Below are 21,717 nucleotides of genomic sequence, written 5' to 3'. Positions count from 1 at the left end.
AGCCTACCTCCTGAGAAAATGTAGTTAGTGTTGTAGGGTGTGGGTTAATAGAAATTGGTAGAGTAGTGCTAAATTTATCTAATGTTATGTCAAGCAACATGTTAAAATCACCCATACAGACAACAGCAGCGTTTGGGAACTGAGCCGCAAACTGGGCTGCCTGATGAAGGACAGTCAGGTTTGCCGGTGGCGGCAGGTAGACCCCAAGGATAACATATGGATTTGACTCAACCCAGGCCTGTATAAAGACATATCTCCCCTCAGGGTCTCTCAGGGTCCGACCAGGCTCCCATCTAAGTCGCTTGTGTATCAGGATGGATACTCCCCTGGAGTATGAAGTGTGGGTAGCGTGGATGGACCACTGGACCCAGGGCTTACGCAACCATGATATAGACTCTGGAGTCAGATGGGTCTCCTGGAGACATGTAATATGCGGGTTACAGCGCCTCACCTGTGAGAAAACCATAGAGCGTTTTCTGGGAGAGCCCAGCCCCCGGACATTCCAGGACAGCATAGTGAAATTAGACATTAATATTATACTTTACATGTAGTAGTAGGATAATCCCTAAGTTAAAGGAGGTGGACCCCCAGTAGTGGCCCAGGAGCATTCCAACCTCTACAAATCCCCTCCAATCACATTTCCATACATTGTGCTGCACCAATCCTTGCAAAACTTGAAAAAAAACATAACTAAACGTTATAAACCAAACTTGAAGTTGCATGTGTGCCCGATTACTTAGAATGAGGAGAACATTGGTATTTAGTTCATGCAACATAGTAAATATAGGGGGAGAGAGTGCACCTTTCAGATGGCAATATATAGGGCACAATCTCACATTTCGCACCAAGCATAAAGTCCGTGGATCCCGGAAAAACATATATAACCGTTATAATGATAATTCCCTGAGGCGTGGGAGAAGAAGTCCCAAAAGGTCTCTGTCACGTAGTACTGCCCAGTCCACACAGGGTAGGGGAACAGAAGGGAGTTGAAGGTGTTAAATACGAGGTAGAGAGGGCAGACTTCCGACAGGGTTACAACACTTAGGTTACCAGTTCTTGAACTCCTGGAGCTCCAGGTCAACGTCTGGGCGATCCCGGGAGTCGCTCCAACCAGGTCTCAGCCTCCGCAGGTGTAGAGAAGAAGATAGTGCGGTCGCCATGAATGACTCGCAGACGGGCAGGATACATCATGGAATACTGGATAGCAGCTTCTCTCAGCCGACGCTTGACGTTGACAAAGGATGCCCTCGTTTTTTGAAGAGTGGCCGAGAAGTCGGGAAAAATGGAGACGGTGGTGTTGTTGAATTTAAGTGCCCCTTTACGTCTAGCAGCTTGTAGGGCGGCGTCTCTGTCCCTGCTACTGAGTAATCGTGCCAGCATCGGTCGCGGTGGGGCACCCGGAGGTGGGGGCCGAGATGGAACTCTATGTGCCCGTTCAATGGCGAAGGCCGAAGAAAAGGCCGCCTCTGGAAGAAGGTCTTTCAGCCACCCCTCCATAAACGCACACGGGTTTTGTCCCTCAACACGCTCCGGCAGGCCTAAGATTCGAAGATTGTTTCTTCTTAGTCTGTTTTCGAGGTCATCAGCTCGTTGAGACCATAGACCGGCCATCTTCTCCACTTCGGTCAATTTAGCTGGTATTGGAGTTAGAGTATCTTCCACCTGTGAGATGCGGGCCTCAGTCTCTCCGACTCGCTCCCTAAGATTCTGCATATCCTGTCGTAGGAGGCCCACGTCAATTTTAACTTCCTCAATTTTGCTCGTTAATGAGGTAGTAGAACCTTTAATGGCATCTAGCAGTTGGGCCGTAACTTGCCGTAGTGTAGGTTCCGAGTCAGAGGGTAGAAGCGTGCTAGAGCCTGGCGAGGGGGGTGGCCGTTTCAGTGGATCAGAGGGTGCGTGGCTAGCATCATCAGGTTGTTCGTGAGCAAATTCACGTAGCCGCTCTGCTATTGGTATATTAGATTTGCGGCTCATTTTTGAGGTTCTACGGCTCCCTCGCCGGCAGGACACCGGTGTCGATATGATTGCGGTCAGCAGGACCCACCACTAAGTCTGATGTCACCCACTCTACTGGGGTACACTAAAGGCATACACAGGTCTTTTTAGGTAGAAAGTGTCACTGGCTCCAGCTGGGTTGTGATCACCAGGAGTGGTAGTACTAGAAAAACTATCTCCAGCTGTGGTATGACCGTTTGGAGTGGTAGTAGTGGTGAAGTGACACTATTTCCAGCTGCGATGCGTCCGCTAGGAGGAGTAGTAGAGTGACTATTTCCAGCTGGGTTGTGTCCTCTAGGAGTGGTGAAGTGTCCCCTCTCCCCAGCCGTGATGTGTCCGTTGGGGGGAGTGGTAGTAGCAGAACAGCTCTCTTCCACTGTGTGCGTCCGCTAGGATTAGTAGTAGAATGGCCCTGTTTCTAGTTGTAATGTGTCCGCTAGGAGTAGTAGTAGCAGCAGCAGAGTCACTCCATCTGTAGCTGTAATGCGTCCACTAGGAGTAGTAGTAGCAGAATATCTGTCTCCAGCAGTGACGTGTCCGCTAGGAGCAGTAGTAGTGGTGGCAGAGTGGCTCTATCTGCAGCAGTGACGTGTCCGCTAGGAGCAGTAGTAGTGGTGGCAAAGTGGCTCTATCTGCAGCAGTGACGTGTCCGCTAGGAGCAGTAGTAGTGGTGGCAGAGTGGCTCTATCTCCAGCAGTGACGTGTCCGCTAGGAGCAGTAGTAGTGGTGGCAGAGTGGCTCTATCTGCAGCAGTGACGTGTCCGCTAGGAGCAGTAGTAGTGGTGGCAGAGTGGCTCTATCTGCAGCAGTGACGTGTCCGCTAGGAGCAGTAGTAGTGGTGGCAGAGTGGCTCTATCTGCAGCAGTGACGTGTCTGCTAGGAGCAGTAGTAGTGGTGGCAGAGTGGCTCTATCTCCAGCAGTGACGTGTCCGCTGGGAGTAGCAGTAGTGGCAAAATGACTCTCTAGCTACAAGTGTCCACTGGGAGTAGTAGTAATACATTGCCTACCTCCAGCTGATGTCTGTCCACTGGGAGTAGTAGTGCAGTAACTTGATTGCCAGCCGTGCTGTGACCTCAGGATCCTGTAAAGCCCCCCACAGAGCTGGTCTGTTTGAAGCTGGAGAGAGCCCGCCCGGGATTCTCAGTCTCCCGCTGTGTGCTGTAGCAGTTTTCTTCCCCCACGCTTCAGCTAAGCAGCAGCCGCCTGTCAGGATGGAGGAGGGGCCGTCTCCTCAGCCTCGGCACCCACTCTCAGCCTCCGCAGCAGTAAGGGACTCCCGAGGAGAATCCCAGCCCCGTCACCGTTCACCTCACAGCCTCCACGTCAGTGTTCTGCCTGCAGGGCTGGTGAGTGCCCGTCAGCGTCCCCGCGCTACCCCGCAGCCTCTCAGGCAAAGGTGGGGGAGGTGCCGCACTGCACCCGACGCTCAGCTCCTTGTCCGTATCGTGGATCTCACCCACCAGTTGCTTCAGGGATGCTCAGCAGGGAGGGAGCCGCAGCGTTATCTCTCCTGCCGCCGTGTTCCACGTGGGCCGGTCTCCCAGCGCGCGGCACATGTAGCATGCAGGCCCAGGTCCGGACCTCCCGCCTCTCACTCAAAACAGCCCAGAAGTTGCACCAGGGACCCCGCCAGCACGACCACCGGCACCAGTGCAGTCTCCAGGCGCCAGTACTTAAGTTTAGTGCCTCAGGGAAGGAAGGATGTGACAGGATTAATGGGGTCTCCACGGAGCTGCCTTTAGGTGCGACTGTTCTTCATGGCCGCTTAGCCACGCCCCCGTTTAAATCTATGTTTACTTGAAAACCCTTTATGTGGTTATAATTAAGGTGCTTTCTCACTAGATGATCATGCTAGTATCAAGTGATATCACTATATTAAGAGGTGAATGGTGCCATGCTGTCTTGTTCTAGCTGTTACATGTCTTATCCACTGTTTAGGAATATCAGTATACCCTTAGACTGTTAGCATTGTTCCTGCTTCATTGCTATTTACCTTCCATTAACAAGCATAAAAGTTACATCTTGCTAAAGATTGTATTTAATTTAGGCACCTCCATTACATAACCATTGGATCTTTCTCTATCCACCTCTATTTTTATTCCTTTGTCCTCCCTCCCACCACTGTCTATTACATTCCCTGCAATTTCTTCTACATGGCATTCAATATCTACTCTCCCATAATATAAAAAGTATGTTATCTTTTAGATTAATGTAGGTTCACATTTTCATTATGGCAATGTTGGGTATTCTAATTGTTCACTTACGTTGTATTACAGTGTTTGATTTCTGTCCCTTTAGTCCTTCAATTGACTCTTCCTATGGAAAATGTACTGTAGACCTTAGTGACTACTTGATGACAAATAAAAAAACTTATATAAATGTAAAGGTCTCAAATGTTTTAACTTCTAGATCCATCAGCTCCACCAGCGCCAACTAATCTCAAGATAGCCAACTCAACAACAAACAATGATGGAACTGTCACTGTACGGGTCACTTGGGATCTTCCAGAAGAACCTGACATTCCTGTACATCATTATAAAGTGTTTTGGAGTTGGACATCCCATGGCAGATCTGTTGTTCCAGCTAAGAAGAAGCGTAGGAAGACAACAGAAGGGGTAACCTAGTGGATTTACTTAGCATATCAGAATATCAGTTGATGTAATTTTTGTTTCAATACTTTAGTGTAATTGATTTAATCTTATTTTTGCCTCATTTGGCCATATTTGGTCAGACCAAGTTCCACATTATTGAAGTCAATCAGTAACTATATACTTACTATAAGTCAGATTTTTAGCCAGATGCAGTTATATTTCAATAGTTGTTAATACTGTACAAGTTTTAACATTGGTAAGTACATTTTCTAGGTACCACATTGTTAGCTTTATATTGCTAGGAACATTTGTAGCACATTTTGACAATGTGCAACTGTTTTATTGTATTGAATTTCAGAGCCAGAACTATGTGACATTGGAAGGATTGCAACCCAACAGCAATTATATGGTAGAGATTCAAGCAATTACATACTGGGGACAAGTGCGTTTAAAAAGTGCAAAGGTCTCTCTATATTTTTCCTCTGGACCATCGAGTTTATCTAGTAAGTACATGAATTATGTTGAAGGACACATTTTAAGATTATTTTTGTAATAAAAGGCATGGAAGGGTCACATTTTGATGGAATGCAAAAACAACTAACATTTTTAACCCCTCAAAGGGCAAAAATGAAGACTGTGTACTACTGGTGTAAAATAATCAAAAAACAAGAGAAAAAATATGAAATGTACTAACCAGGTGCTTGCTTAATAACCCCCAGGGGTCTGCTGATACACCAATTCTTCATATCAATGTTTACATAACCACAATCGTCTGACCCCCATTCAACAATTGACATCCACAAAGCAGGGCACAGATAAACCTGCATAACTCTTCCAGTATTGGTGTTATGCAGTATAGAAAATTGGAACAAATAAAAAAAAATCCAGCACTCAGGGGTGTACAGTATCTCCAATATATAGACACAATGCAACTGGAAAATGCCAATTAACTTACTACTGAGAGAGGGTAGCGACCCCCTGTGCCCCCTTCTGTATGAGCCCAAGTAATATCCAGTTACATCCCAGTTGGAGGGGTTAAGCATGAAAACTAAGGTTCTCTCGGTGCTTCCACCACAGTTAACCCACAGCCAAACCAGTGTGGGGCAAGGCAGATCTTCAGCCACCTGCCTGACAGATATGTATATAAAGCAACTTACACTTAAGCATATCTTATACACCTGGGACCACTAGGTATACACTCTACTTAGCTGCTGTAAAAAATGCTGTGTGGTCCATATGTTGGAAGTATCGGGCAGCAAACAGCATTGCTGGTAAAAACTCCTGCCAGGGTATTGCAAGACTTGGTAAAAGTTCCAGTTTAAAGACTGAAGCACAGAAAAAGAGATTGGAGAAAACCAGAAAAGGCTTACATTGCACCAAAGTGAAAGCAAGCCTAGGGGTACATAGCATACATTTGGAAAGTCTTCAGACCCTTTCACTTTTTTTACAATTTGTTATGTTGTGGCCTTGTGCCAGTAAAGAAAAAAAATGTCTCCCATCATTCTGCGCTCAATACCCCATAGTGACAACGAGAAAACAGAATGTTTGAAATTTTTGTAACTTTTCCAAAGATTAAAAACTAAGATTTAGCATTGACATAAGTATTCAGACCCTGTACTTAATTGAAGCACCTTTGGCAGTGATTACAGCCTCCAGTCTTCTTGAATTTGATGCCACAAGGTTTGCACACCTTGATTTGTAGATTTTCTGCCGTTCTTCTCTGCAGATCATCTCAAATTCTGTTAGGTTGGATGGGGACCATATGTCGACAGCCATTTTCAGGTCTTTTCAGAGATGTTCGATTTGGTTCAAATAAGGGCTCTAGCTGGGGCACTCAAGGACATTCATAGAGTTGTCCTGAAGTCACTCCTCTGCTGTCTTGGCTGCAATGCTTAGGGTCATTGTCTTGTTGGAAGTTAAAGCTTTTACCCAGTCTAAGGTTCCTTTCGCTCTGGATAAGGTTTTCATTAAAAATCTATCTGTCCTTGCTCCATTCAGCTTTCCATTAACTCTCACCAGTCTTTCTGTCCAAGTCACTGAAAAATACCCCCACACCATGATGCACCACCACCACCACTATGCTTCACTGTAGGGATGACATAGGGCAGGCGATGAACAGTGTTTGATTTCCTTGAGATATAACAATTAGAACTGAGGTAAAAAAGTTCAATCTTGGCTTGATCACAGTCTGAGTGTCCTTTAGGTGTTTTTGGCAAACTCCTGGTGGGCTTTCATGTGTTTTTTACTAAAGACAAGACAAAAGGGGAAGGGTTGGAGCTCCTTTAACTCATAGGGTTAATATTCCTTTTAAGAAATAAAGTGAGGTGCTACCTGTCCACTAATGCCAACCATTGACATGGAGCATAGCATGTAGACTGGGAAGACGAAGAAGAGATTGTGGACTTGATTGGTGCAACTCTCACAAATATTTCAATGAGTATTATACCCGGTTCTTCTTTTATTAATAAATCTAAAAACAGCCAATATAATGCGTTTCAGGGATACACCCCTGCTTCAGAAATTACTGTGAGGACCATTTTTCTTCCTCCTCCCAGTCTTTTACTGAAGACAAGCTTCTTTTTGGCCACTCTGTCATAAAGCCCTGATTGGTGGCATGCTAAAGTAATGTTTGACCTTCTGGAAGTTTTTTCCATTTGCACACAGGATCTTTGGAGCTCAGCCACAGTGACCAATGGGTTCTTGGTCACCTCTCTCACCCAGGCCCCTTCTCCTTCGATTACTTAGTTTGGTGGCTTTGGCCAGCACTAGCTCTGGTCCTGGTTGTTCCAAATGCATTGCATATAAGAATTATAGAGCCTACTGTGCTGTTGGATACTTTCAGTGCAGCTGAATTTTCTTGTAGCCTTCTCCAGAGGTGAGCTTCCACACAATCCTGTCTCACAGCTCTACAGGTAGTTCTTTCCTCTTTATGACTTGGTTTTGGTTCTGATATGCATTATGAGCTGTGATGCCTTTACAGACAGGGGTGTCACTTTAAAAATTATGTCCAATCAACTGAATCAAGGTGTAAAAACAACTCAAAGATAACCAAGAGAAATGGGAGGCCCCAGAGCTAAATTTCAAGTGTCATACCAAAGGGTCTGAATATTTATGTCAATGAATTTTTAGATTTTTTTAATACAAAGATTTTTAACATTCTGTTTTCACTTTGTCATTATGGGGTATTGAGTAAAATGATGGGGAAAAACTTTTTTTTTTTTTTTAATCTGCAAAAGGCCACGACATAACAGAATGTAAAAAAATGAAGGGGTCTGATGACTTTCCAATTGCATTGACTAGTAGTTACAGGCATTTTATAACTCATATGACAGGTCTACTTTTGCATTGAATATAAAGTAGGGCAGTTGAATTAAAAAAAAAACAACATGTTCTATTGGACAATTTATTTGAAGGAAATATTAAATGTATTCGTAAATTCAAGACATCATTGCCTGTCAATATGAATGCAATTGAATCCAAATATGAATATAGTGTTTCTTGGACTTCCACCTGGTCAGGGCTGCTGTAATATTGATGGTTCAGGTTCTACTACATGTAACTTTTATAATTGGTATGGCAGTCAGCCACTCTTTACCTTCTACAAACCACTGCCAATCTAACAGCATGGTCTCAATAGTTGTCTTGAAGTCTGTTTAAATCTGAAGTTTTGCAAATTCTTATGACTTGTACTATATTCAATTACTTTTCTGCTTTTAAATAAATATGTATGAAAGGTAAGACTATAACAGAGGTTCTTACCAAAACAAAGGACAATGAGTGGTCTTTTTATCCAAATAGAACAGGATCTCTACCTTTTCTAAACATAAATGATGACAACTAGAAACTAATATTATTTTTAAGTGCCTAAATCCAAATGTGGTAAACTACAGGATATGTAAAGCTTGCAGTCACACCTGCGCCCTGGGGTCTAAGGGTCCCTTTACACCAAATGAATTATTTCAGAGTTCGCTCCTGTAGCCTGTTTGTACAGGCAAATAAATTGTTTGCCCGTTCAAACGATAAATCGTTTAGTCATTCACATTTGCTGTATAAGTAAATGAAAATGAATGAATTAATATTTAAACCAAATGATTAGCGAATGAACCATGATGATTTTTATGCCTGCATAAAATGAACGATGTACAAAAAGCAAAAATGTATCGATCATCATTCGATCGTTGGCTACATTTACACTGAATGATTATTGTTCATTTTTGCTTGTTTAAATGATTTTTTGACCAATAATCAAAAGTCCCTTGAGATCATATAATTAGACCATACTATAATTTAAACATGATAGATGGGAACCCTTTTACAGATTTTGCATTGGGAACCCTGGAACCCAAGATACCAGTATGAAAGAAATGGACACCTGCTTTATCACGATTGGAGATTCCCTGTATAAAAATTTGATACCCCAGAGTGCATAAAAAAATGAAGTGAATCAGTTTCAGTGTCAATCCACATTAAAAGCGGAAAATCAAGAGATCTCAGCAAATTCAAAACGAGGCATGGTCATCGGTGCTAGACTAGCTTGTACCAGTATCTCTAAAGCTGACAATCTTGTGGGGTTTGCTCATAAAAGCAAGACTCTGGTAGGCAAAAGAGTTCAAACATTGGATTACTGAGCAGTGGTCAAAAGAATCCAGATTTCGGTTGCACCATGCTGATGGGATGGTCAGAATTTGGGGCAACCAGCATGAATCATTGAACTCTTTCTGTGAGGTGTCAGCTGTTAAGGCTGGTGGATGTGAAATAATGGTCTGGGAAATGTTTTCTTGGCACGTTTGGTCCTCTGATACCTGTAGATGAAGGCTATGATGAATTGCTGCGTTTTGAAGGCCAAAAGAGATCCAAAATGCTGTTAAATGAGTGTCCCCAATAAAATGGCTGTTCATTGTTTTCCCATTAGTTAAGGAGTCCCATTACAGATTTTGAATTGGGATCAAGGAGCTTCAACTTACATAGTTAAATACATCATAGCCATTCCTTTTTGGAAATAATAGCAGAAACAATGTTTGGAAGGAATAAGAGTTGGTCTCCAAATTATGCTCATTATATTACAATCTTTACTTGATCATTACACTATATCATACATGCCTTGCTCCATTACCTTTGTATTGCTTTGATTTTCTCTGTTCTAATGAAGATCAATATAAGCCCTGAAAAAAAATACTACCAAATGAATTAATGGAAATACAGTTTACTGTTGCCTGGATTCTAATAAATCATTTAATTATTTTCAGAGGATCAAGTATCAAAAGTTAGCAAAATGAAGACTGATACTTTAGTGCCACCTCAAAGAAAACGCACAGCACACATGCTTGAAATTGGAGCTCCATTCTATCAGGATAATCAACTTCAGGTCAAAGTTTACTGGAAAAAGACAGAAGGTGAATACAAATTGTGTTCTCATAGTAATTTTATGCGTCTCATATTTATAAAAAAATTGCGATCTGTCTATTTAAATAAACTGCTAGTTTAAGACAAGTAGTTTTGAAAGTCAAGGCAATTGCTATGGCATATATGACTGGAATTAATATTGGGGTGTGTATTGACAACTAATGTGAAATATATAGCTTAGTATGGTTGTTTATATATAAAATACTGACTTAACCTGCATGATCAGTTGTGATGGGAAGTCTTCATGTCCTAATATCTGGTTGCTTTATACTATAAACAAAGCATTAGTGTACAATTTTTGGACTTTTTCGGCTGGTTAGCGCAATATATGGAACCTTTGTTGTGCTAAATTAAATAAATCAGAATATCAAGGCTCTTTTTTGAACTTCATTCTATTAAAGAAGACTTTATTGTATTATTACAAGACACAAATGTACAACCCAAATTCCAAAAAAGTTGGAACGCCATGTAAAATGTTAATTAATGTAAAGAGAGAAAGAATGCAATGACTTGAAAATCTCATATAATCATATTTTAATCATAACAGAACATAGAAGACATATCAGAAGTTGAAAGTGAGACATTTCTCCATTTCATTTTAAAAAAGTTAATTCCCTTAAAAATGTATGGCAGCGACATGTCTCACAAAAGTTGGGAGCGGTAACAAAAGGCTAGAAAAGTAAATAGTACTATCAAAAAACAGCTAAGGGGGGTCAGACTAGGTCACATGACTGTGTATAAGAAGAGCACGTTAGAGGAAGGGTCTCTCTGAAGCAAAGAGGTTCACCAATCTGTAAAAAACTGTGTCAAAAAATTGTGGAACAATTGCAGAAAGATGTTCCTCAACATAAAATTGCGAAGATTCTGAATACTCCATCATCTACAGCATGTAATATCATTAAAAGATTCTAAGAATATGAATAAATTCATGTGCAGGAGGGTCAAGGCCAAGCGTCAATATTGGATACTTGAGATCTTCCAGCCCTCCGATGGCACTGCATTAAAAACAAACATGATTCTATAATGCAAATCACTGCATGGGGTCAGGAATACTTCCAGAAATCATTGTTTGTGATCACAGTTCACCATACTATCCACAAATGCAAGTTAAAATTATACCATGCAAAGAAGTTGCCATATATCAACACAATCCTGAAAAGCCAGTGTCTTCTCTGGGCCAATTTAAAATGAAGTGCAACAAAATGGCATGAGATTCTACAGTCAGATTAATCAAAATTTGACATACTTTTTGGAAACCATGGACGTCATGATCTGTGGACTCAATAGGAGAGGGACTCTCCAGCTTGTTTTCAGTTCAAAAGCTTGAATCTCTGATATCACGAGGCTGCAAGAATGGGGCAACATTTCTCTCCAAAAACATTTACGGACTGTTGTTAAAAGAAGAAGGGAGGCTACACAATAGTAGACATGGCTCTATGCCAACTTTTGTGAGATGTGTTGCTGCCATCAATTCCTAAATGAGTTAATTTTTTTAATGTTCTATTGAGGATAAAATAAAGTTATATGATATTTCAAAATCATTGCATTAAAGATGAGCGAACACCAAAATGTTCGGGTTCGCGTTATTCGAAACGAACTTCCCGCAATGTTCGGGTGTTCGTTTCGAATAACGAACCCCATTGAAGTCAATGGGCGACCGGAACATTTTTGTATTTCGCCGATGCTCGCTAAGGTTTTCATGTGTGAAAATCTTGGCAATTCAAGAAAATGATGGGAACGACACAGCAAGTTCTCCTCTGCCACAGCTGTAACAGCTGTGGCAGAGAAGAACGATGTTAGCCCATTGAATTCAATGGAGCCGTCAATACAGCCGACTCCACTGAATGCAATGGGCTGCCGGCGATCGCGGGATGAATTGTCGGAAAGGGGTTAAATATATAAGCCCTTTCCTGCAATTCATCCAGAAATGTGTAAAAATGAATGGGTGTGAGTGAGGGCTGGCCTCTGATTAGTCAGGCTGTGACCATTCAGAGGCATCTTATTCAGCAGGCGGGGATTTTAAATCCCCGGCTGCTGAATACTACTCACAGCTGTTCAGAGCAGTTCAGGAGAACTGCAGCCTGCTGCGCTGAACTCCGTCTGCCGGCACCAGGTGAGTATATATATATTTTTTATTTTTACACATTTCTGGATGAATTGCAGGAAAGGGCTTATATATTTAACCCCTTTCCGACAATTCATCCCGCGATCGCCGGCAGCCCATTGCATTCAGTGGAGTCGGCTGTATTGCCGGTTCCATTGAATTCAATGGGCAAACATCGTTCTTCTCTGTCACAGCTGTTACAGCTGTGGCAGAGAAGAAGGATTTGTCTTCTATATGTTCTCAATGGGGTTGGCGCTGCTGCCGCCGGCCCCATTGAGCGCATATAGAAAAGATTTCTCAGGGAAGAAAGTTAAAGTAACCCGAACATCCGAACATCGTGTGGTGTTCGTTACGAATAACGAACATCCGGAACACCCTAATATTCGCCCGAGCATCAAGCTCGGACGAGTACGTTCGCTCATCTCTACATTGCATTCTTTTTTCTTTACATGTATTTTCGTTTTACACATTGTACCAACTGTTTTGGAATTGGGGTTGTAATATACGGGCAATATTTTATCTTATTATAGGTCTTTTTTAGAGATGAGCGAGCACCAAAATGCTCGAGTGCTCGTTACTCGAGTCGAACTTTCAGTGATGCTCGAGAGTTCGTTTCGAGTAACGAACCCCATTGAAGTCAATGGGTGACTCGAGCATTTTTGTATATGACTGGTGCTCCGCTAAGGTTTTCATTTGTGAAAATCTTAGCAAATCACCAAAGTCATGTAAAAAACACAGAAATGGATAGGGCAGGCGAGGAGCAACATGCAGGGCTGCATTTTGGGCTCCGAGGTCTCACTATTAAGCCACAATAGTGTCAAGAGTGAGACCCCCCACTGTCAGCATAACGATCGTTCTCCTCTGCCACAGCTGTAACAGCTATGGCAGAGAAGAACAATGTTAGCCCATTGAATTCAATGGAGCCGGCAATACAGCCGGCTCCATTGAAAGCAATGGGCTGCCGGCGAGCGCGGGATGAATTTTCGGGAAGGGCTTAAAAATATAAGCCCTTACCTGAAAAAGAAAGATTTTAGTGTAAAAAAGAATAAAAATGCAGGCATTCTCTTCAATGGAGCCGCTGCTGCTGGCGACTCCATTGAAGACAATGGTCCGCTGGCACACCTGAATTCTTTTTTAGGGAAGGGCTTTACATATAAGGCATTCCCTGGAAATGAATTAAAAGTGATTTAAAAAACAAAAAAATAGATACTCACCTCCCTTCAGCTGCCGGGGCACAGCCGCGTCTTCTCATGCTGTCCCCTGCACTGTGGTGCTGAACTGCTGTCATTCAGCTGAGAGCTGCGCTGAGCCAATAAGAGGCAACACTCACTCACCCATTCATGAATTCATGAATGGGTGTGAGTGAGATCTGCCTCTGATTGGCTCAGCGCTGAGCTGTCATTCAGCTGAGAGCTGCGCTGAGCCAATCAGAGGCAACACTCACTCACCCATTCATGAATTCATGAATGGGTGTGAGTGTGATCTGCCTCTGATTGGCTCAGCGCTGAGCCAATCAGGGGCATGTCTGACTCACACCCCCTTCACACCCACTGCAGGCCGGCCGTGCTGAACTCCGTCTGCCGGGACAAGCTGAGTATATATATTTTTTTTATTTTTACACATTTCTGGATGAATTGCAGGGAAGGGCTTATATATTTAAGCCCTTCCCGACAATTCATCCCGCGATCACCGGCAGCCCATTGCTTTCAATGGAGCCGGCTGTATTGCTGGCTCCATTGAATTCAATGGTCAGTGCTCGTTTAATCGAGACGAGTACCGCGTGGTGCTCGTCTCGAGTAACGAGCATCTCGAGCACCCTAATACTCGAACGAGCATCAAGCTCGGACGAGTATGCTCGCTCATCTCTAGTCTTTTTCAAGCCACAGTAGTTACCATGTGGATTGAGAAAGGCCTATTAGGTAGCATACAGTCTGAGAAGGCCTAGTAGCAGCCATATCAATTCAGAATGGTCATATGGTCATATGGATTGAAAACCTAGACACGACCACATAGACTAAGAAGATCAAGAAACAGCCATAAGGATTCAGAAAGGGTCTTGAAGGGCTGAAAGTTTTACAATAGTAACAGAGCCCTACTCCTGCAATGAAAAGGATGTGAAAAAAACTGGTATGGAGGCGCAACCCTCTAAGCTACTAGAAGATGTAGATCAAGGTCCAATGTGTGATGGTGAAAGCACTTCTTTTTTATTTTTTCACAAATTAAAAACCAGCAATAGAATATGCGTTTCGGGGATGAACCCCTTCGTCAGTTCGGCTGGATAGGACAACAGGATGCCTGGGGGTGACACGATTCCAAAGGTGTATTGGATGTGTCAGAGGTCCTGTATGTGCAGGAGGACAGGGGAGAAAGAAGTGCTTTAGCCAATACACCTTTGGAATCGCGTCACCCCCAGGCATCCCGTTGTCCTATTTAGCCAAACTGACGAAGGGGTTCATCCCCGAAACGCGTATTCTATTGCTGGTTTTTAATTTATGAAAAAATAAAAAAGAAGTGCTTTCACCATCACACATTGGACTTTGATCTACATCTTCTAGTAGCTTAGAGGGTTGCGCCTACATACCAGTTTTTTTCACATTCTTTTCGCTACACTCACGCCCACACTGGTGGAGCGTCATCTGGTTGGCAGCACCTCCACCATTCGAAATACTCCATTAGTGGAAACACTTTGTACTCCAGAAATACTCCACCACCCTCACTGGGTCTTGCTCCACCCTCCTTTTTCATATCTTTTACCCACTCATGCAATGGCATCTATAGGAAGTGCTCTGTGTGTTTTCAGGTTCTCACTGCCCAAAGACTTCAGATCAGTACAGAGTTAATTGGAGGAACTGCACTATGGACATGTTGTGCACTTAAAAAATAGATTTACCAAATCAGGGTTTTCGAGACAATGAAAGTATAGCAATGCTTCAGAGGATTTGTCTTCAATCAAAATAAAGAACTATGCTGGCCAGGAGGAGAAACCCCAATATAATGAAAGCTATTTAGGTGCTTGGCAAGCCTCTGATGTGGTTCCTCCAATCTATTCTATGCAAATATGTGAGTTTTGACAGTTCAGAGGATGCAATAATAAATCCAGCTGTACTACATATATTTCCATATTAAATGTACTCTGATTAAATTAGGAAGATGTTTCATTAACCATTATCCCACATTCTCAGGGCATTCTCAGTTCAACTGTAAAAATATTGGAATTTTCTAGTGTTAAGATTTCATTTTAATAGGATTATCAGTCAATTAGTTTCAAAGACTTTTCTTTTATAACAAACGCACAATTACATAACAGTAGCCTTCATATAAAATATAATACCATTATGGCAGATGCCTGAGTATATTGCTAAAAGGGAATGTTTACGCATTATAAACAAGAGAACTAAATAAATCATGTACACTTTTTGCCCAAAAGTCAAGCACCTAGAAGGAGTTTTCATTTTGCTGCAAAACTCAGCAGGCAATTACATCTGAGGCCCTAAAAGTGGTTCCACCCTTGGACTATAAAAAGACTCACAAAGCCTACTTGTATGTAGTGGACCTTTTTTCTGCTTGTGTAGAGCTCTTTGGCCAGACATACTAGACATACCTCTGCGACGCAACTGAAGAGAATCTGGACTGTTCTGACCAGACTGTTAGGAGATGTTGGGATCAGTGGATGCATGAAAGCATGCACACAAGGTAATGAGGCTCCGGATGCACTCAACAGGCCACCAGCGGAGAGGATCATTCAATCGTCTGACAAGCACGAGCAGCACCAACTCTTTCGCTGTTCGCCATACAGAGACAGGTGGCGTCATCTTTACAGGCCTTTGTATCTGTCAGAGCAATTTCCAGGGGATTAGATAAAAGACATTTGGTCTCACAACACCCATTATATGTATTGCCTTTCACATCCACCCACCATTGCCTCTGTTTGCAGTGGTGTAGTGAACGACAAAACTGGACTCCTATGCAGTAGAACTGGGGTGTCTTCAGTGTGGATTCCAGGTTTAGTTTGGGCACTGACGATGTCCATGTTAGTGTCTGGAGACCTAGGGATGAGCGCCTCAATCCTGCCTTTGTTGTGGAGCGACACACTGCCCCCTGCTGGTGTGATGGTCTGTGGGCCCTCACATATGACAGTTGCTCACCCCAAGTAGTGGTACAAGGGACAATGACAGCTTAGCGATATGTTCAGGACATCCTGCAGCCACATGTGTTCCTCTCATGGCGGCTTTCAAGAGGTATTTTTCAGCAGGATAATGTTCGGCCACACACACAAGGGGGTTACAGGAACATCTCCACAACATTGCCACACTTCTGTGGCATGTCTGGTCACCTGATTTATCGCCAATAGAACATGTATGGGACCATCTGGGATGCCAACTTTAACAGCCTACGGATTTGCACATGCTCTAGGCTCGGTTACAGTAAATGTGACACAATATGCCACAGGATTCCATATAGAAACTGTATGCCTCCATGCCCGTCCCTATCACATCTTGCATGCATGCAGCTAGAGGCGGTAGAACAGGGTAATAGAGACCAACTTCAAGTGTTCAGTTTTCTGCAATAAATTATCCTTTTGCTCTGGTATTGCAATCACTTACTTATATCAACATTATAATCACACATAGAAAGTTTCATTTGATTCTGGTAACTCCTTCTAGGTGCTTGATTTTCTTTGACCATGAGTGTATATGTTTGTGCAGTATTCTTCATAAGAATGGTTCTCTGTCTCCTTAGAAATAGTTTATTTATGTCTAGAAATAAAATCCAAAGTATCTAAATCTATTAAATGGATAGTTTCCCAAACACACATTCTTTAATAAGCCCTTTTATATCATTGTGGAGGGTCCCAAACTCGGTTCATGTCACTTTATTAGACAACTTTTTTAAGTCAATAAATATCCAGCTAATTTGGGATCTTAGGCTGTTTAAGACTATTTTATTCTATTTTGGACCAGCACTGTGGCTCTCTACCCACTATTCTCTGGTAAACCTTTTAGTAAATGCAATTGCACTGATTAGATTACTTTTACAATTATTTATTAAACACTAAACCTAGGAGAGAATGATAAAATTAAATAAAAGATAAAGTTGATTGTACTTTTAGACAATCTGCAGTATTTTCTACATGCTCCTGAAACAGTCTTGTAGAAATCCTTCATTGAACACAAGGATTTATTGCATTTTTTCCCAATAAACTGCTGAGGGGCAGACTTAGATAATGGAGCATTAACCAACTCCTTGTCTTATTGCAGACATGAGAGAAGGGGGGGGGGGGGGGGGGGTTCCTGATTCAACCAGGTGTCTTATAACCAGACACAAGACAATGAGGATGAGGAGAGGGTACATAGGTGATCTCTCGGGACACACAGAGAACATTTTTTATGTAGTCCTCTGTTTTAGGGTGGCTTCACACTGGTGAGGAAATCACATGATTTCCCAGTGCTGCGAGTCAAAATTATTAAGCCAGTGGCCTCCAATGGCTCCATGCACATTTGCGATGTTTTAACGCTTGCAATGCAGCGATAAAATAAAATCGCGGCATGTCCATTCTTTTTGCAATCTCGCCCATTGCTTCCAATGGGGCCGGCAACAGCAGCACCAGCCCCGTTGAAATCAATGGTGAGGATCTCGATCCTCTTTCACTGCTGTGACAGCAGTGACAGGGAACTCTCCATAACTAGGATTTTCGGGGGGCTTGAAATATAAGCCCCTTCCCCCCCAAAATAGTTCATAACTATAGAAAAAATAAAATAAAAAAGAAGAATACACCATTTTAGAAGCCAATCAAAGGCAGCACTCAGCATTGATTGACAGCTCAGCGCTGCCTCTAAATGGTCACAGTGCTCAGCCTATCAGACGCAGCGCTTTCAGGAGGTGCGGATTTTTAATCCCCGGCCAGAAGAGGAGCAGATGAAGAGCTCGGGGGACTTGCCAGAAGATGCGGCGGAGATGACAGCACTTCTAAGGTGATGTATTTTTCTTTTATGTTTTCTACAGTTATGGACTACTTTCAGGGTGGGGGGGGGGGGGGGCTATATTTCAAGCTCCCATTCCCCCCGAAAATCCTCATCACGGAGAGTCCTCTTGCTCTGCTGTCACAACAGTGGCAGAGGATCATGATCATGTCCCAGTGATTTCAATGGGGCTGGTGCTGCTGCCGCTGGCCCCATTAAAATAATTGGGGGAAAATCACTATCTCCTGCTGTGACTGCCACAGCAGGAGATTCCTTCAGCCCTGCAAGGATGGGAGGCTGGGGAAACGCCTCACGTCCAGGTCTTCTGAAGGAATCACATCCCAATATCACTCTTGCCAGTGTGCGGGAGCCCTTAGGGGATTGTTTTTATTTTTGATAATTTTCAGTTTACAGTTTTTGAAATCGCTTTTTTTTCTCATGCCTTATGCATGGGTTACAGCGCAACCAAAGAAATCTTATATGCAATGAGTGCTTCGGTCTTTGCCAATTAACTGTTGAAGATCAAAAAATATGCATGTGGTTTTTGCAATGTACCTTATGCTGTCCATGTCCATCTTTGTTCCCTAGTAACTTTATATTTAAACATCTTTCCAAAAATTCATTATTTATTTTGTTTATTATACTGTAGAATATGAACAGTTTGATCAAAATGGTACACATTAAAATAGTGTAGCATACTATTTCCAGTAACAGTGAGCCGTACACTGTGACCAGCCATGCATCAATAAGTCCTCCTCAGACATAACAGCTTTACAAAGTTAGGGCGGTTGTGTTAGATCATGTGAAAGTAATAAGGAGATTAATGGAATGTCTTCATAATATTTGAAATATTCTCCTTAAGCAGACTATTTACAAGAAGACTATATTGACATTGATGTGTATTCATCCCACTGACTTGTTTGTACTTGCCATCATTACGACATATCTATGTTTAGATATTTTGAAAAAGCCTATCGTACGCTAATCTTTAAAATAAGCACGGATCACTAAACCGAACTCCATCTGCTTTCAGAACCTTTGAAATGTCTCGGTTATTTTTAAAGCATGAGCATTCTTTGTAAATCTTTGGTAGACTCCACTTAATGAAAGTAAATGGTTTTATGTAATCCTAACCAAGAAACACATATTTTTTGCCACATTTTTGGCTGGTAATTTTAAACAGAACTAGTTCATATAGATGTGCCCACTCTTTATTGAATAGTGTTAAAGGGCATCTGTTCCATTAAAAATGCAATCCATTTTGCAGGTAGCATGTTATAGAGCAGGAGGAACTGAGCACATTGATATACAGCTTTGTGCAAAAAGATTTGGCATAACTGTTATTCATTTATATCTCTGCTCATTCTAAGCTTAGAGGTCCAGTAGGCGGTCCCATCAGTGGTTGACAGCTAATTCTGTTTGCATAGTAATAAACGGATCACTGCCAATCACTGATGGGACTGCCTACTGGACCTCCAAGTCCAGAAAACCCAAAGATGTATATAGATAGGGGGACAAGAAGGTTAGAGGGATGTGTGCTAGGTTCAGTAAATTCAAGAAGTCAACTTTAATGAATTTCAGCCAGGTGCATTACCTGATGCACAAGCATGTATTTTTGGTGCCTTTCTCGCAACCTGCAATCTATTCAAAACAGAAAATTTGGGAAAGTTTTTATTTTCAGAAAGAAAAATTAGGAGGTTCCAGATCCCTTCATTTTAGTGGAGTTATAAGTTTTGCATCCATAATTAGCATAGTCGTGAGGCTCGCATGAGAGGGACTCAAGTGGCCTCCAAAAAAAAACCCACCAGCTTCAGAGATAGTTTAATCTCTGATGAGCGAATGTTATTGTTCTGTTCATTAATATTGGTCCAAAAAGGTTGTAAAAGCGGGCACTTCCACCAAATATGTAGTAGCGTACCTCTATGGATGCCACGCCTTCAGGATTTGTGTTGGGGTTCTGAATTTATTCTGCATAAGCAATCAGGGGTTCGGTAGCATCTTGTTAAAAGCTTATATAAGTTTTGTTGGATACAAACACATTTTGTGAATCTATGTAGATTAAGTATTACAGTAACATCCTCTTAGGAAAGGGTATTCAACTCCTTCTCCCACTCCCTAATGAACCAGAGTTTATTGGAAGATGACTCAAGTAAAAGGCCATTATATAAGTATGAAATAGGTTTATTGGGTTGTTTTGGTATGGACAAGTAGATTTTATACCATAAAGGGTCTCTCAATGAGTCAGAAATATTTTTTGAAAATTTTTTATGGATGTCAGAAGGTTAAATGACTCTACATAGTTCAATTGGGGTACTGGTAGGTACCTTCTTACCTGGTCTGGGTTATTAAACCTCAGTCTCTATACTTTTAAAAGTCTGTTTATTAGTATAGTGGGTATTAAGGAGGCTGGAATTATGGGTGATAGTTTTTGCCTAACAAGGATCTCAAATTTTGGACAGCTTTTACAGGTTTATGTAGTGGCGCTGAGGCAGATTTTGCCCAATGGAGATAAAACTTGCTTAGACCAAGTAGATTTCTCTCTATACTCACAGTGAAGGAAACAATAGAGTTATTAACTATAGGAAGCCATCTAGATAGATGTACTGCTCTGTAGTAATTAGAGACACCTGGAAAGGCAAAGCCACAATGCTGCCTTTTTTGAATCACGTAATTTAGTGCTAATCTAGGCTTCCATTGGATCTAGATGAAGTTGGAGAAGTTTTTTAATTTTACCCAAAAAATTGTTTTGGGATATGTTTTGGGACTGTTTTTTCACCTAATTCACCAGGTCACTGGAATTTTGAGGATTTTTTTATTGGTTTTGAATTTTGCACAAGAGTGGCTCATAATTAATTTTATGAGGCTGGGTTTGGCAGAAAAATAATGCCGGAGTATTTTAAGCCAGATAAGGGGCAACAAAAATGTGAGGGACATGTCAAGTTTAGAGTCAAATTAAACAAGGACACACTACTAGACATTGCCAAATTCATAAATGGATACATCTGTAAGGCCGCTTTCACATGGGTGAGAAAATTGTGCGTTGTGAGATGCATAAATCGCACACAAATATGAACCCCATTCTTTTGAATGGGGTCAAATACATTGGCAATTTTTTTCTTGCATCGCGGTATGGGAAAAAAATCATTGCATGTCTTATCTTTGGGTGTTCCCTCTAAAAGCATCACCAATTGTTGTCAATGAGGGTGGCAAAGCTTCACACGGCATGCGAGTGTGATGCAATGCAAGATTCCCTATTGAAAACAATAGGAAATACTTGCCAATCCTGCGGTGCAGCTGACAGCTACACGATCGCTACTTCCTTGAAGTGATGCGAGATGAGTTTCATTGTCCGATATCACACTCACCCCTGTGAAATAAGTCTAAAGTAGAAGTCAAGAGTTTTTCACTATTTATTTCTTTAATAACACCTTTTCTAAAGACAGCCATTGTGGCAACGGATTGAAGCAGGTCCGGCTTCTGGTACCACAGACAATCTCGAGGAAGTTTAATTTGGCCATAGATTTTCCCTCCATTAGTCACTACAGGAGAATTGGAGTATTATATAATGGCCATACAAAGGAATGGCCTACTATATAATAAATGGATGAGCCATTTCTGCCAAAGCAGGGGCCTCTCGTATTTATGAGTATTATATAAAGA

At 42.0% G+C, this 21,717-nt stretch overlaps 1 protein-coding gene across 1 annotated transcript in view; it reads left to right on the top strand.

The window, feature by feature from the left end:
- ANOS1 (anosmin 1) overlaps window positions 1-21,717 on the top strand; it is a 232,047-nt gene that overhangs the window by 169,143 nt on the left and 41,187 nt on the right. Inside the window, exons 7-9 of the mRNA XM_066599923.1 lie at window positions 4,409-4,614; window positions 4,949-5,093; window positions 9,837-9,983. Of these exons, the coding sequence (XP_066456020.1) occupies window positions 4,409-4,614; window positions 4,949-5,093; window positions 9,837-9,983 (498 nt within the window). The remainder of the gene's footprint in view (window positions 1-4,408; window positions 4,615-4,948; window positions 5,094-9,836; window positions 9,984-21,717) is intronic.

The sequence above is a fragment of the Eleutherodactylus coqui genome, chromosome 4 (genome assembly GCF_035609145.1).
Source record: "Eleutherodactylus coqui strain aEleCoq1 chromosome 4, aEleCoq1.hap1, whole genome shotgun sequence".
In the NCBI taxonomy this organism is placed as follows: domain Eukaryota; kingdom Metazoa; phylum Chordata; class Amphibia; order Anura; family Eleutherodactylidae; genus Eleutherodactylus; species Eleutherodactylus coqui.
The sequence above is the reverse complement of the archived record's forward strand: the minus strand, read 5'-3'. Positions and strand labels throughout refer to the sequence as shown.